At 38.2% G+C, this 17,800-nt stretch overlaps 1 protein-coding gene across 3 annotated transcripts in view; it reads left to right on the top strand.

Moving 5' to 3' along the window:
• The window catches only part of LOC124117576 (lipoxygenase homology domain-containing protein 1-like), a 116,715-nt gene that overhangs the window by 47,154 nt on the left and 51,761 nt on the right, over nt 1-17,800 (top strand). For all 3 annotated transcript variants that reach the window (XM_048385527.1, XM_048385526.1, XM_048385525.1), the window contains exons 12-13: nt 15,328-15,460; nt 16,926-16,931. In XM_048385527.1, coding sequence (XP_048241484.1) covers nt 15,328-15,460; nt 16,926-16,931 — 139 coding nt within the window. The remainder of the gene's footprint in view (nt 1-15,327; nt 15,461-16,925; nt 16,932-17,800) is intronic.

Genomic DNA, 17,800 nt, shown 5'->3' with positions numbered 1-17,800 from the left:
AGGGATGCAGTGAAAATATTGTTATCAGAAAAGTCATTTTAGTTTGGGGAAGTTTCATGTGAAAGAATAAAACAAATTTGACTACTACCCTGAAAATTTTGACAAAACAAGAAAAAGAAACGCACGCATGCACGCACGCACGCACGCACGCACGCACGCACACACACACACGCACGTCTAAGCAAACCTCCTCACAAGTTTTCATAATTTATGTCTTGACAGCCGATTGAATTGACTCTTGAGCCTTGTATATAAGGTAAGTATTGGTGTGTATACACCGAGACCGTCTCTGGTTCTCGTCCCTGCCGCTGCAGGGAAGGGCTGGCACCGAGTCTACAGAGACAGAGAACATCTAGCTTCAGGCTTGCTCTGGAAAATGTTCATGGAAAGAATAAACAAACAGTTTCCCTCAGAGGTAAAAACTGCCAATCCAGCCCAGTTCCTTGGAATATGTCAGACTGTCTGCGAGAAACCCGTGAATCATGGTATTCATGGCCGGGCTGGTAATTAAATGGACAATTAATCAGGTTTCACCTCTTCTAATTGGAGTGTTGGACTGCTTGAGACAAGGAAGTCTGTATGTTTACCATTTGGGTCCTGCTACATGTCCACAATTAATTTGAGCATTAAGATTTTCTGCTTTATTTAATTCCTTTATTTTAATCGAATTTGCTTTTTGTGTCGTGACTATGAGTCATGAAAATGATTCAAAGATACACCATTGTTGAGGATTTGATTCCAAGCCGTGATTCATTTGCAAGGAATTGTGAAAAAAAAAAGATGTAGAATCTTTTGTGATATCATCATTCATTTGGAGCTTAAAATATTTGTGCATTTTAGTGGGGTCTTTTAGAGGCTATATATCTGGGTATATGATATATTCAGTCAGATCAGTATATGTAGGAAGGGGTACATTTCTACAGCACCATCTGGGTACCGTCTTTCTGGAATATGGAGAATAAGGAAACATATCTAGAATACTTACAGTTGAGTGGGGGGACACACGTGTCTGCCTGTTGGGGTGGGGAGACACACATGTCTGCCTGTCGTGGTGGGTGGGGAGACACACATGTCTGCCTGTCGTGGTGGGTGGGGTGACACACATGTCTGCCTGTTGGGGTGGGGGGACACACGTCTGCCTGTCGTGGTGGGTGGGGTGACACACATGTCTGCCTGTTGGGGTGGGGGGACACACGTCTGCCTGTCATGGTGGGTGGGGTGACACACATGTCTGCCTGTTGGGGTGGGGGGACACACGTCTGCCTGTCGTGGTGGGTGGGGAGAGACACATGGCTGCCTGTCGTGGTGGGTGGGGGGACACACGTCTGCCTGTCGTGGTGGGTGGGGTGACACACATGTCTGGGGGTGGGGGTGGGGGGACACACGTCTGCCTGTCGTGGTGGGTGGGGAGACACACATGGCTGCCTGTCGTGGTGGGTGGGGTGACACACATGTCTGGGGGTGGGGGTGGGGGGACACACGTCTGCCTGTCGTGGTGGGTGGGGAGACACACGTCTGCCTGTTGGGGTGGGGGGACACACGTGTCTGCCTGTCGTGGTGGGTGGGGAGACACACATGTCTGGGGGTGGGGGTGGGGGGACACACGTCTGCCTGTTGTGGTGGGTGGGGAGACACACATGTCTGCCTGTTGGGGTGGGGGGACACACGTGTCTGCCTGTCGTGGTGGGTGGGGAGACACACATGTCTGGGAGTGGGGGTGGGGGGACACACGTCTGCCTGTCGTGGTGGGTGGGGTGACACACATGTCTGGGGGTGGGGGTGGAGGGACACACATGTTTGCCTGTTGGAGTGGGGAGACACACGTGTCTGCCTGTTGGGGTGGGGGGACACACGTGTCTGCCTGTCGTGGTGGGTGGGGAGACACACATGTCTGCCTGTCGTGGTGGGTGGGGTGACACACTTGTCTGGGGGTGGGGGTGGGGGTGGGCAGACACATATGTCTGCCTGTCTAGGGGTAGGGGACACACATGGCTGCCTTTCTGGGGGTAGGGGACACACATGCCTGCCTGTCTGGGGGTGGGGGTTGGGGGACACACATGGCTGCCTGTCTGGGGGTCGGGGACAAACATGACTGCCTGTCTGGGGGTGGGGACACACATGTCTGCCTGTCTGGGGGTGGGGGACACACATGTCTGCCTGTCTGGGGGTGGGGGTGGGGACACACATGTCTGTCTGTCTGGGGGTGGGGCTAGGGAGACACACATGTCTGCCTGTCTGGGGGTGGGGGATCGGGACACATGTATCTGCCTGTCTGGGGGTTGGGGAGATATACATATCTGCCTGTCTGGGTGTGGAGGCTGGGGAACACACATGTCTGCCTATCTGGGAGCGTTGGGACACACATGTTTGACTGCCTGAAGGAGGGGTGAGTGAGTGAGGTTTGTGTAACGCCACTACGTCAGCACAATGTTCACATAACAATGTTTTGATAGTCAACAACACCATGGAACTATCAAAGACCTCCAAGGCAAGTGGTTACAGGGACACAATGTTTCTTGTCTGGGACAGACTGAGCCCTTTCGTAGTCAGTGTAAATGGTTTCAATAAGAAACTATTTTCCTGCCTACACAATTTGTTCCGGAGCCATTGTGCTTTAATTAATCAGGAATGTCAAGGAAACAGTTTATTTGTATATCTCTAAGAATTTTAAATTGATTCAGCATTGAAGCCACTCCTGATGCATTAAGTCAGGAGTGGCGTGGACATTTACGACATCAGTGTTGACATATCTACGTCAATTTTAGGTTACATCAGCTTCATCGCACACATATGTTTGCATCTGATTACAAATATTTTGACAGACACACCGGGTTGCTTCATCCATGATGAGGACGGAAGTGTAAAAGAACTACTGGGTAGGGTACAGGGATCATCCCTTCATACAAGAAAACTCTTGTTTCAAAAGGCGACTATTTCAATTTTGTATTTCTACAATTCCTAAGCATGTTCAGGGCGGAGTCCTATTTTTTTTATATGGATATTCTTGGTCAGTATGGCACCAAGTAGGAGGCAAAGTAAGATGTGTTCAAGGAAAAGTGTGAATTTGGCGTGGTATTAAATTTATGTGCCCAGCTCAATAGAATGTGAACAAACCCCCCTTGAATCTTTGTTCAATTGCAAATTCAGATTAGATCATGTAGATTTTAAGATAACAGATCGTGGAAAAAGTTAATTTTTTTGCATGAAGACCAGTGGATACTGATATTGTACCCAAAACAGAAGTTAAACAAAGTGATTGTCAGACTTCTTTTGAATGACAACTTATCCATTACCGTATGAGCGGTAATAAGGGAATGATCATTTATTGTAGGGTGGGGGGGTGGTTTTGTGAGATTGGTCTGAGGACAATATCATATTTATTTTTTTCAGGGATCAGTGAAACTAAAACATTTTCTTTAATAGTTACAAGACAAATATACTCTCCTTCTGCACTGCTGTTTTCTGAAAAAAATATCTGTAACTATACTGAGGAAAATATGGACTGTTGTGTAATTTTTCAGTCTCTGTAGGGTGGGCTTATAAGGATTTCTTACACATTGGCCAAGATTTTGGTCAGGAGGCTCAGTGAGACGAATACGGTAACTCTTTAAACATGTCTGTAGTGCCAGCAGTGCACGTCTGTATGTTCATGCAGTGATATAGGAAGTCATGGCAGCTGATAACCTGACTTCATGTTGTTCGATGTGTTTATTTCTCTGTAAGTGTAGTGCTGGGCAGTTGATGTGTCGGCCTCAGACTCTGTTAACCACATCACAAGACATGCATATCTTAATTGCCTCTAGAGTTCCATTATGAGGGTGTTGGCGGAGCAGGGTGCTGATCTCGGGATTGGAACGTGTTCGTGTGTTGATGCTATAGTCATTATTGGAGGGATCGTGTTCGGGGGATTGGGGAAAAAGTGTAAATTAAGAGGAGGGAGGGTGATTAACATTTCTTGGGTTTATAAAAGGGCAGTATTTATTAAGAAGGGCTTTGTGAAAGTATGAAATATATTTAAGAGAGGGTTCTTGTTAAAGGAGGATTTTTATCATTAGGACATTTCTGAATGATGGTGTTTTTAAAGAAAAGGGGTTTATCAAAGCGTGGAGTGTTTGAAGGGAAGGAGTTTGATTTTGAAAGGACTGAGTTTATGAAGAGAAGGGGTTTATGAAAGGGTGCAGTTTATGAAGAGAAGTGATTTAAGGATTGGTGAAGTTTATGAAGATTTAAGGATTGGTGAGGTTTATGAAGATTTAAGGATTGGTGAGGTTTATGAAGCTTTAAGGATTGGTGAAGTTTATGAAGATTCAAGGATTGGTGAAGTTTATGAGGAGACTTCATACTGGGTAGAGTTCAGAAATATCCATGGAAATGTGGAGATGCTCAAAATAGCCATTGCACTTAGTGTGTCCCTCATTAATCAGTTCCATCATGTGCTCTGATGTTTGCCTAATTAGAACTCCTCTATGTCTAATGCAGGGGTGGCTGGGGTGGGGGTACTGGGGTTGGGGGTGTCAAAATCAACCTTGGTCAATACAAATAGTGTTGTTTGTGATTTTGATGCAGAAAAACTTTTTTTACAGTCATTATTCATAACATTTCAGAAATAAAATGACAGTTTCGCAGAAAATGATTATTTTTTTAATTAATTTTACTGATATCAGCAGTTGTAAAGAAACCATTAGACTGACACTTAGTCCATGAAAATATTTCTGTAAAGATAATTGTAATTTATGCTTTTCTAAAGAACCTTTCCTCTGCTGTTTTTGTGGAATCAACAAAACTAGATTGGTTTCGGCTTATCTCTACGTGCCTTGGCTTTTGGTATAAAAATAATTTTAAAAATATACATTCCACATCATGGCACAGAACAAGGAAAACATATACCATCAAATTCCACATATGAACTTTCAATCAGGAGTCATTAAAATAGGCCAGTATCTGTAAAACAAAATATGTGCTCCCAACCCACTTATCTAGCGGGGCTTGTATTACTGAGAATTATAACAATTTTGACATGCTGTCAAGTGCAGCTATGGTAACAGACACTGAATCGGAGCAGCTCTCTGTGGTGGCAGGCCTGGACGGAAGATGTTGGTGCTTAATAGCCATATGATTATCATCAACTTGTATTTTCGCTAAAACATGTGTTCTGTTTCTTAAGGAGACACCTGTAGCTGCCATGCCTTTCACTTATCTGCTGCACTCCCATCTGCACGAACACAGGAGACCAAATGTGTTAAATCTTTCACTTGTCCCTTGTTTTCACATTCAGTAGTCAAGATGGCTTTGAACTGGTCTTAATCATTTCTGCGAAATTAATTATTGAGAAAATTGATCAAATGATTAACAGATAAAACAGATACTCTGTCCAAGTCTTTTTTTTCGGCATGGGAATATTATTTTTGAGGTATTTTTCATTTTCAGACAGGCCTTCATCACACAACAATTTCTTTAAAAGATTGAGTCAAATTTATTAAAAATTACAAGTGTTTGAGAATAGTACATATATCCTCTGCGGTTTTGCTTATATTTAAAACACTGGTACCAAGGATAATAATATTGTAAAGAAATAGTCTCTTGTTTAAATATTTATTACTCATTCAAGCAACTTTTTTGGTCATTGTTTATGTAAAGTAACTAAAGAGTTGAAATGTTGAAAATCTAAATAGCACTTGTTTTCATTTTTTTAAATCAGGCATGTTTACCATAAAAAAAATGTGCATACAAAACATTAAACTGCAAAATTGACATTACCTGCTTCTTGAACACTGCAAATATAGCAACATTTTCTGATATATATTTGAAAAACCATCCCAAAATGTAAATGTTTTTTGTTTGTTTTATTTTATATCCATCTACCGAACCAAAAAAATCATTAAACAAAGAAGTATAAAATTTGGCCTAGCAGTTTGAATCACAATACCCTCATTGTGGAGACATGTATACCTGCTTGTATTTGTTTGTCCTTGCGGTTGCGCTGAGTCGACAAAATGGTTTTGATCAGTCCAAGGTATAGGAGACTTGTGGAGTATCAGGTGAAATAAGCTTACTGGAGGGCAGGGAGAGTTCAGTTTTGCCCACTGAGATAATTGATGATTGTTGAAGAATGCTCAAGAGACTCTGACAGAGCAGAATAACAGGAATCTCTTTGTTAGGTTACCGTGGAAATGCTGGAATGTAATTTATCTGTGCTTGGAGTGAGAACTCTATCTGGGTGTTCCTTGGGTGAACTTCCATTTGACCATTAGTCTTTTGATGAATAGACTTTGTTTCTTAATTAATTTTAAGGATGTCAAAATTTCTTTATGACTTAAATTCATTTAGGTTGTTTACTAAAAGCGATGGGTTGTTGAAGCTCTGAATAAATTATACTTTTTTAACAGGATTTGTGAACGTTTCTCCTTATATTATGTTTGCCTTATTTTTTATTTCAATTAAATGTTAGTTTCATTGAGGCTTCAGGACAAGGTATGTTGTGTGAAGAAATATCTTGCATTTCCCCTGTTTATTTTGTAAGGAAATACATGCTGGCGTTTTGAACATTCTAAATTTACATATCTTTGGAACTCTTTCTTCAATTGATGGAGAGAGTTGTAGGGAACACCTGGTGATTATACAGATCGCGTCCAACTTTTATAATCTATGATTAAAGGATCCCCATGGCAATTCCAGATTAGAATAGATCCCCAAACAACCCATGCTGATCGTGGCCTTGCTTTGTGACCTAGTTGATCGTGTGTCATCGTACCTCGATGGCGTCCGGTCCAGACGTGATTATTTACAGCCACCATGGAGCTGGGATATTGCTCAATGTTGTGTTAAACAACAAACAAAACAAACAGTACAATCACATGTAGTTTATACAACTTCTCTCTGACTTATCAATAAAGGCGCACTATTTCACATTCAGGTTTCGTACCATCTAACTGAGACCCAATTTCTGGAGAGCAAAACTTTTAAAACATGTTCTAAACATCGAATAAAAATATTCAGACCTGTGTTTAGTCTAACGGGATATGTTTCACCTGCTCACATGGGGATAACCTCTTTGTTGATAAAGTCAGGACCACCCACTGTGAAGAGATAGATAGGAGTGCATCATCAGATTTGCACACACAAAAATTCTGGTCGAATGGTGAAGTTGATACAAAGCATGTTAACACCCTTCTTATTCCATTCAGGGGCGGTGTGGTAGCCTAGTGGTGAGAGCAATGGCTCATCATGCTGAAGACCCAGGTTCGATTCCCAACATGGGTACAATATGTGAAGCCCATTTTCCGGTGTCCCCTGCCATGATATGGTGTAATTTTAATCATACTCACTCACTTATTCCATTTGGACAATCAGATTAAATCAAAACTATTTTAGAAGTTCACATCTCAGAAAAGTTAAATGTTCTTGAAACAGACCAGCAGACATTTTTAATTCCTGCATTCAGAAGTTGTTATGATGGAAAACAATTAGCAATGAATCAATTTATTGCCAACAAATTCACACTTTACCATAGAGACATAAAGGAAATCGTTCAACATGGTAACATTTTAGCATAAAAGTATCTTTATTGGTATTTCTGTAAGAAAACATCATAATATCAATAGGTTTTGTGCTATATCAATAGGTTTTGTGCTATGATATCAATAGGTTTTGTGCTATATCAATAGGTTTTGTGCTAAATTACTTCAGAGAACAAGCATCCCCCGCTGTGATATTGCTAGAATGTTGCTAAAAGCGTAGCAAGACCATCAGCAGGAGTAAACCCCTCTTACCCCTGACAACCTGTGCTCCAAACCCTAGGTAAACCCCTCTTACCCCTGAGAACCTGTGTTCCAAACCTTAAGTAAACCCCTCTAACCCCTGACAACCTGTGTTCCAAACCCTAAGTAAACCCCTCTTACCCGTGACAACCTGTGCTCCAAACCTTAAGGAAATCCCTCTTACCTGTGACAACCTGTGTTCCAGACCCTAAGTAAACCCCTCTTACCCCTGACAACCTGTGTTCCAAACCTTAAGTAAACCCCTCTTACCTGTGACAACCTGTGTTCCAGACCCTAAGTAAACCCCTCTTACCCCTGACAACCTGTGTTCCAAACCTTAAGTAAACCCCTCATACCTGTGACAACCTGTGTTCCAAATCCTAAGTAAACCCCTCTTACCCCTGACAACCTGTGCTCCAAACCTTAAGTAAACCCCTCTTACCTGTGACAACCTGTGCTCCAAACCCCATCCCTACTCCACTCCCAACCCCACTTGGACAAGAGACATATTCAGGACTAGAACTTGAAGTTTTCAGGTACCGGTAGCCAGACAAAGTGGGTGTCTAACAGGATATATATCACCTGCTGACATGGCGATAACCCCTGTGTTGATAAAGTCAGGGCTCCCCTTGGGACATAGCTGGGTGGGGACAGGAAGTCCTGACCCCCAACACAGAGTTGAGTGATTCCAGCATGGCTTACCCCCCTCAAGGGAGATGTGATATACTTCTATTTTCCCTGAAGGGGGATGTAATATACTTCCATATATCCTAAAGAAAGATGTGATATACTTTAAATTACCCTAAAGAGAGATTTGATATACTTCCATACATCCTGAAGAGAGATGTGATATACTTCTATATATCATGAAGAGACACGTAATATACTTCTATATCCTCTGCACATCTAAACCGGGTTCAAACATGATTTTCGACCATAATGAATTAGGGTCTGGTCACGTGAGCCCTTTTGGAAACCCGATGTGTTATCGATATATGGAAAGCTCTTGGATGTGCTTTGAACAGTATCACTATAATAAATGAAAACTCCTAAAATAATGACTTAATAGCTGTTTAAAGTTTTGAAACAAATCCAAATTGTTAGTGATTTTTACATGTCTGTCAGTAACTCCTTATGCTTCAAGACCAATGTCGAAAACCCATAACAATATGGTGTCTGTGTAAAGAGCAGACACTGGGCTTATGAAACACCAGAACGATAATTATATCTGTATATGTTTCTGTAGTTCCCCAAAGAAATAAGATAAATTCTATCACCTCATTTTGTGTAGGTATTTTACTTGGACTGGAATGGGTAAATCAGCTACTTGGGTCAGGTGGGTCCTGAGTAGGACTCGGGTAGTGACCCGACAACCCAGGCCGTGGTTAGTCGCGTGATATATTGTTTAATGACAACAATAATAAAACTTTATGGTTACACTTCAAGTCACTAAATGTTTGCTTTTGTTTCCGACTGTTTGAGTAAAATTAAAACTTCAGTCAACTTCGGTGTATGCATGTTCAAATTGTTTTATACATGTATCTGAGTAGTTTTTTTGCCAGGACTTGTTTAAAACAATTCTCAATTGGACATTTTATAGCCTACTCTTGAGACCTGCAGCAGGTATCTGGGTAGGGTCAGGTAATTTGGGGTCAGGTGATAGGGGGTCAGGTGATAGGGGGTCAGGTGATAGGGGGTCGGGTACCCAGGAAGTAGACTTGTCCCAGTGATTGAGTTACACAGCATTCTGACGATGTATAAGCTGAGGAAACATTGACCTGAGTTTGTGATACAACACTCTGAAAGCAAGTGTTTGTCATTTGTGTGGCCCAACACCTCATACTCCAGGAATGTCCATTTGTTTTCTGTACACTACTACTGATGCTCCCTGGAAATACCTGGCTTAAGTATGTGAACATACAGGGAACAGATGGATGGATGAAAGGATGGATGGATAGATAGAAAGGGTGAATGAAAGTATTTATGGAAAGGATGAATGAAAGTATTTATGGATAGATAGAAAGAATAGATGAATGAAAGGATGAATGAAAGTTTTTATGGAAAGATAGAAAGAATGGATGGATGAAAGAATCATGAATGAATGAAAGTATTTATGGATAGATAGAAAGAATATATGGATGAAAGGATGAATGAAAGTATTTATGGAAAGATAGAAAGGATGAAAGGGTGAATGAAAGTATTTATGTAGACATAGAAAGAATAGATGGATGAAAGTATGAATAAAAGTATTTATTGATAGATAGAAATGATAAAAGGATGAATGGAAATATTTATGGATAGTTAAAGAGAATGGATGGATGAAAGGATGAATGAAAGTATTTATGGATAGATAGAAAGAATGAATGGATGAAAGTATGAAAGAATAAATGAAAGTATTATGGATTGATAGAAATGATGAAAGGATGAATGAAAGTATTTATGGATAGATAGAAAAGACGAATGAAAGTATTTATGGATAGATAGAAAGAATAGATGGATCAAAGGATGAATGTAAGTATTTATGGAAAGATAGATAGAATGGATGGATGAAAGGATGAATAAATGTATTATGGATAGATAGAAAGAATGGATGGATGAAAGAATCATGAATGAAAGTATTTATAGATAGATAGAAAGAATGGATGGATGAAAGGATGAATGAAAGTATTTATGGATAGATAGAAAGAACATATGGATGAAAGGATGAATAAAAGTATTTATGGAAAGATAGAAAGGATGAAGGGGTGAATGAAAGTATTTATGGAGAGATGGAAAGAATGGATGAATGAAAGGTTGAATGAAAGTATTTATGGAGAGATGGAAAGAATGGATGAATGAAAGGTTGAATGAAAGTATTTATGGAGAGATGGAAAGGATGAATGAAAGTATTTATTGATAGATAGAAATGATGAAAGGATGAATGGAACTATTTATGGATAGTTAAAGAGAATGGATGGATGAAAGGATGAATGAAAGTATTTATGGATAGATAGAAAGAATGAATGGATGAAAGTATGAAAGAATAAATGAAAGTATTATGGATTGATAGAAATGATGAAAGGATGAATGAAAGTATTTATGGATAGATAGAAAAGACGAATGAAAGTATTTATGGATAGATAGAAAGAATAGATGATCAAAGGATGAATGAAAGTATTTATGGATAGTTAGAAAGATGGTAGGGGTTCAACGACAAAAAAGCTGCTAAAAGCGACATAAAACCATACTCACTCTCAATTAAAATATGAAATGTTTGAATATGTGCACGGTACTCAATTATACGTATTAGCTCTTGGCTAATGTTTTTTGGTAATTGTAAAAATTAGTTTTGTAAGCACCATACTTAAGTATTTCAGAGTGTATTTAGGATACAGTTTTAGGAGACATTTTAACATTGTAAAGAGGACGGAATATTCAAATTTAAAAATTTAAAAATAGAAGAGCGTTCTATATATAATTAGTTTGTAATTTCTTATCTGATTCTTTTCATTGCTTATGAATTCATGGAAATGTCATGTGAAGTGAACCCACATTTGTGAGGGTTTCAAATGACTTGTAACCTGATATAAAAGCACTAATACAGAGGATGATATGATATTAACATGCAAGTAGATCATAATCTGTAAAACATAAGACAAAACATGTGAGCATACTTCTCCATTAGATAGCTTAATGTATAATCATTACTGGTAAATGTGTTTTCAAGCAATGTCAAATAACATTTTGTAATAATTATGCAAACTATACATTTTCAATTCCTACCTTGTTTCATCCATGTAGGCTGTGATAGTCTCCCGGTAAATTCTTTTATGTGTTGTGTAAATAGCTGTTGCACATGTGACTGACATGTTGAGTGGATATCCTTGTCTGTGCGAGCTGTGCGGAAGAATCTCATCAAGACTTCTTTTGTGATGTATTTTGAGTAGGTCATGTGCGAAGTCCCAAATTACACATTTTACAAATGTACCTGTCTGAATAGCGTCTGAAGGATTATGTAATTCAAACAAGGCCGGGTTAGATTTATTTGTCGTTTTACAAGTTTCCTGTCCAATAAAACCATGAAGAGAACATTTTCAGAAACAAAACAAAGGTATATGTGAACAAAAGTCTTATAATAATGTAACTTGTTGAGGGTTGCATTTTTCTTTTCTTTAAGATATGAAATTTATTGTTAAATTAAACTTCAACAAACAATCTAGAAATGAACTTATTTTACATCTGCTTCATTATTTTTTACTCTGTCAAGTTTTGGAGCAGGCTCATGTAGAAACACAAACAAACAAAGTTGTCTGGTCTAAGCAGGCTTTACAAAGGTTGTGTTTATATAACAGGTGGATCCTCAATTCACTGCACTGGTTTAAAAAAAGTTCTTTTGAGGTTGATTTTGTTTTTGGGTCAGTATGCTCCTCACCAGGTCCATGGCATACCAATCTACTGTGAAGACTTGTAAAAGTAGATGGCATACCAATCTACTGTGAAGACTTGTAAAAGTAGATGGCATACCAATCTACCGTGAAGACTTGTAAAAGCAGATGGCATACAAATCTACTGTGAAGACTTGTAAAAGTAGATGGCATACCAATCTACTGTGAAGACTTGTAAAAGCAGATGGCATACCAATCTACTGTGAATACTTATAAAAGTACATAGCATACAAATCTACTGTGAATACTTATAAAAGTAGATGGCATACCAATCTACTGTGAATACTTATAAAAGTAGATGGCATACCAATCTACTGTGAATACATATAAAAGTACATAGCATACAAATCTACTGTGAATACTTATAAAAGTAGATGGCATACAAATCTACTGTGAATACTTATAAGAGTACATGGCATACCAATCTACTGTGAATACTTATAAAAGTAGATGGCATACAAATCTACTGTGAATACTTGTAAAAGCAGATGGCATACCAATCTACTGTGAATACTTATAAAAGTAGATGGCATACCAATCTACTGTGAATACATATAAAAGTAGATGGCATACCTATCTACTGTGAATACTTATAAAAGTAGATCGCATACCAATCTACTGTGAATACTCATAAACTTACATGGCGTACAAATCTACTGGGAATACTAATTAAAGCAGATGGCATACCAATCTACTATGAATACTTATAAAAGTAGATTGCATACCAATCTACTGTGAATACTTATAAAAGTACATAGCATACCAATCTACTGTGAATACTTATAAAAGTAGATCGCATACAAATCTACTGTGAATACTTATAAAAGTAGATGGCATACCAATCTACTGTGAATACTTATAAAAGTAGATGGCATACAAATCTACTGTGAATACTTATAAAAGTACATGGCATACCAATCTACTGTGAATACTTATAAAAGTAGATGGCATACCAATCTACTGTGAATACTTATAAAAGTAGATCGCATACCAATCTACTGTGAATACTCATAAACTTACATGGCATACACATCTACTGGGAATACTAATTAAAGTAGATGGCATACAAATCTCCTGGGAATACTAATTAAAGTATATGGCATACCAATCTACTGAGAATACTAATAAAGGAGATGGCATACCAATCTACTGGGATCATAATTAAAGTAGATGGCATACCAGTCTACTGGGACTACTAATTAAAGTAGATGGCATACCAGTCTACTTGGAATACTAATTAAAGTAAATGGCATACCAATCTACTGGGAATACTAATTAAAGTAGATGGCATACCAATCTACTGGGAATACTAATTATAGTAGATGGCATACCAATCTACTGGGAATACTAATTAAAGTAAATGGCATACCAATCTACTGGGAATACTAATTAAAGTAAATGGCATACCAATCTACTGGGAATACTAATTAAAGTAAATGGCATACCAATCTACTGTGAATACTAATTAAAGTAAATGGCATACCAATCTACTGGGAATACTAATTAAAGTAAATGGCATACCAATCTAATTACTTGTTTTACATGTCTTAGCTGGGCACTTTCCCCACAATCCCCAGCCATCCCACCCCAAGTTATAAGTACTAAGCAATTTATCTCTCTACTGAGCTTGAGGTCTGTATACAACATTTAGTGATCTGATATTAAAACATGTCCTTTATGTATAAATGATATAAATGTACCTACTCCATTGGATAAAATGACCTTGTTCTTAGACATTTTATTGATATCATGAGTATCAAATTTGCACTTTTTGACTAATTTTCTTTTTCAAATCAGCTACTGGGGCTGAAAAGGAACACGTTTTTATAACACGTGTAGATAATTTCATTTTGAAGTCATTTTCTATTGAACATTAAATTCATACAAAACAGAAGAGAAAATCTAAAACCAAATTTTGATATTTGATAAGTTGAAATTGTGATATTAAGGATTAATATTAGCTGTTTGAGTTTAGAAACTTCACCAAGAATCTATTTTCACATAAAATGCAAACAAAGATAGATATTTTATAATTAAAATTCTTTATTAAAATCTACATATTTGATTTAGAAAATTTCATATAGAAAATATTTAAACCAAAAATTATAACCAAATTAGCAGTGAAGAAATTTAGGAAGAAAAGGTTATAGCAAAAATAAATACTGGATATTTTGATAAATTGTCCTCCCTCTGATGAGTTGAGTTGAGAATGTTTCCGCTAATTAGCCGGCATTGAGTTGAGGACTGAACCACATCCTGGGCCAGAGAGTCTGAAGCTCCGTCTTCCCCTGATCATATTGTCTGATAATTTCCCACCAGCGTCTCTTGTAGCATTGTACAAAACTCACGTCTGTTTGTTACGTATACGTGATCGGGGGCGCAACTGAGTTGCGTCAAGAGAGGGCCAGTGTTGGCACTCTAAGAGGCCAGAGTGTCTACCATTGATCACTTCCTGGCAGTAATTATGATGCCAGTTCTTATGACCTATCCGTTTCATGAGCGTGGTCATGTGCAGCTCAGGGACAGGAGTTGATTGCCATTGGTTTGAATGTTTGAGGAAAATATATAAAGGAACATATCGTAATCGACATAAAAAGCGCCCGGGGCACTATCAAAATTAGAAATAGGGGCCTCTTATTAGAACATATTTTTTTTGGTGAGAGAAAAAACAGAGTTGAAAGATTGTAAATTTCGTAGTTTATGCTGACAGTCTGAAATGATAAAAAAAGAAATATATGTGCGTATCATACACAACAGATGTATTTTTCAGAATTTAATTGCCCTTAATTAAGGGTGCATATAATGCATATAACACACGAGTGCTTATTATACACGAATAAATAAGTCTTGTGTACATTGATCAATCGGAAGGGGTGCTAATTAGGATTGTTCACTGGCCAGTATATTAGTAAATATCGCCATGGGCACTTACTAGAGCAGGGCACTTATTGCGTCGAATACTCTATGTGTGTTTAATTTTACTCAACTTTGAACAAGAGCATGTTTTGACGGGAAAGTAGGTTTTACGAAAGAACTTGCCCTGAAATGATTTTGCAAATATAAATTTAATAAAAGATATGAAATGATGGATTTGGTCAGGAGAATGTTATGTTACATGCATATCTTAACAACAATGATTATTTCAGATCATCATCGATGATGTGGAGATGGGCTCTGTGTACGAGTTCCCGTGTGGGCGATGGTTCGCATCCGACGAGGACGATGGACAGATATCACGAGACCTCCTCCTCAACGTGGGACCAATGGAAGCAGCCCCTGGTAGGTGTAAACATCGTGACAGTGTCAGACAAGCAACCTGTGACTTACTGAACGAACGTCCTCCAATAGTTCCATTGACACCATCCTCCGTTATCCAGGGTATTAAATCTCCATTCTATTAAATTAAATAGCCTGGACTCATTCACCACCATAGCTCCACTTCAGAAGTGAAGACACCATTCCAATCTGTCCTATCACTATAACTGAGCACTGAATTTGGCTCTGAGCTTGAAATCAACAACCAATCAAATTCCAACTTACGAATGTGAGTTTGGCAGTCAAAATCATGGCCTCGTATGAGTCAGTGCTCAAAATATTTGATGACATCAGGAGACAGGAAAACTTGTTTGCATGAATATAAAGACAGGAGGGAAGTCCTTTTGCTACAGTGTGTTCTCCATTGTTGAGAAGATGTTATGCAATAAGACATGTCGAGTAGTGTTGATATTGCAGTTTGTTGCGTTCATTAAAACAGGGAGGCACGGGTGGCCCAGTCGTCTAAGCTGCCGCAATTCGCTGTGGAGAGTTGCGTCCCTTGGGCACGCCAGAAACCTTCGATTGTGGGTTCGAATCCCAGTTCGCCCCGATTATGTTTCTAGGTTTGTCAGTACCATACCCGTGCTCGTGGGTTTCACCAAAGTGGTAAATGTCTGAGACCTGCATCATATCGTGCTTTCCTCCAACATTAATCTGACACGCCGCGATATAACTGGAATACTGTTAAAATCAGCGTTAAACCCAACTCACTCACTTACTCATTAAAACAGTGTCCTTTTTTATTTGGCAGCTACTTTTAGTGTTGTGTCATTCATTACTAGTTAACCCAACTCATAACAAAGATATGGTAGTGAATATGTCCATGGAAGCGAGCTAGAATGGAGATATAATTCACTGGATAATTGAGAATGCATCAACACTGAGAATGTAGTTTTTTCAATCAGTTTCAAAGAATAGTTTCATATCCATTTTAAATATTTAATTTATATTTTACGTTTCTCTTTATCAATCCTTTTCCTCTTAGCAAATCCAGATGATGAAAACATATTTGTGAAAGTTATTTTGTTGAAGTATTTGATTCCTAATTTCTTATGCATTGCCTGTTTCTTACATTTGTTTATAACACCAGATAGGTCAGATGTTTATATGCAATGTATACTTTGAATGAAATGAATTTTTCATATTTTAACAAATCATTTTGTGTAACACAATAGTGATTATTTTGAAAAATAATCTGATTAATAACTGCAGATGTTGAAAAAGTTCGACTGGTTATTAATGGATACAATATTATTAATAAAAATAAATAAATTTTATAACCCTTTGGGGAACCTTATTTATTTGTCATTATATGTGAACGTTTGACACAATCAGAGATAATCACCCTGACTTTCTGTGTACATGTGTGCCCTAACCGTTTTATTAATGACCATTAATTACTGCGTGTCTCTCTCTTTCCTGCTTTCAGATACAGGTAATTATCAACTGTCAATTATCAATTTTACATGTTACGATAAAAAATATATGAAATCGGTTCTCAGGCAGGTTTGAAAATTGATGTGGTGAGGTGGCCTTTGTTTGCCACAATTAAAATGTATGTAACAAAAATTTAGTATTTTGTTTTGGGCCATTCCAATTCTGCTTTTTCATGAGTTCTTTAAATTGAGTTTTTTTAGTTTGTTAAAAATTCAGAAATCTATGTAAAATTCATAGACTAGGAATCAAGGATATTAATTTCAAGTTTTAAAAAATCCCATTTATTATAGAGCTAATTTCTTTTTCCTTGACACAAACTTACAAAGTTGAGCATAAGGCCCAGTTGTCTGAGGTGCAGCTTTTCACTATTTAGAATTGCGTCCCTAAATCACTCCAGAAACGTACAGTCGTGGTTCGAATCCCGGTTCACCCTGATTATAACCGGTACCGTTCCCCTGGGTTTCACCAGACCTGCATCTCTTTGACACACCACAATAAAACTAACATACTGTTGAACCCAACTCACTTGCTACAAAGTATGTACCGTAATCGACATAATAAGCGCCCAGGGTGCTCTCAAAATTAGAAATAGGGGGCTCTTATTAGAATATTATTTTGGTGAAAAAAAATAAGTTGAAAGATAAATTTTGTGGTTTATGCTGACAGTCTGAAATGTTTATATACGAGAGATATATTTTTCCAGAATTTAATAGCCCATAATAAGGGTGCATATAACACATGAGTGCGTATTTTAAATCTTGTGCACATTGATCAATCGGAAGGGGTGCTAATTGGGATTGTTCACTGGCCAATATATACTACTCAAAAGAAGTTAAGGATCACCTGATTCTTTCATATTACAATAGT

The sequence above is a fragment of the Haliotis rufescens genome, unplaced genomic scaffold (genome assembly GCF_023055435.1).
Source record: "Haliotis rufescens isolate VD_foot unplaced genomic scaffold, xgHalRufe1.0.p SCAF_6, whole genome shotgun sequence".
NCBI classification, from domain to species: domain Eukaryota; kingdom Metazoa; phylum Mollusca; class Gastropoda; order Lepetellida; family Haliotidae; genus Haliotis; species Haliotis rufescens.
The sequence above is the reverse complement of the archived record's forward strand: the minus strand, read 5'-3'. Positions and strand labels throughout refer to the sequence as shown.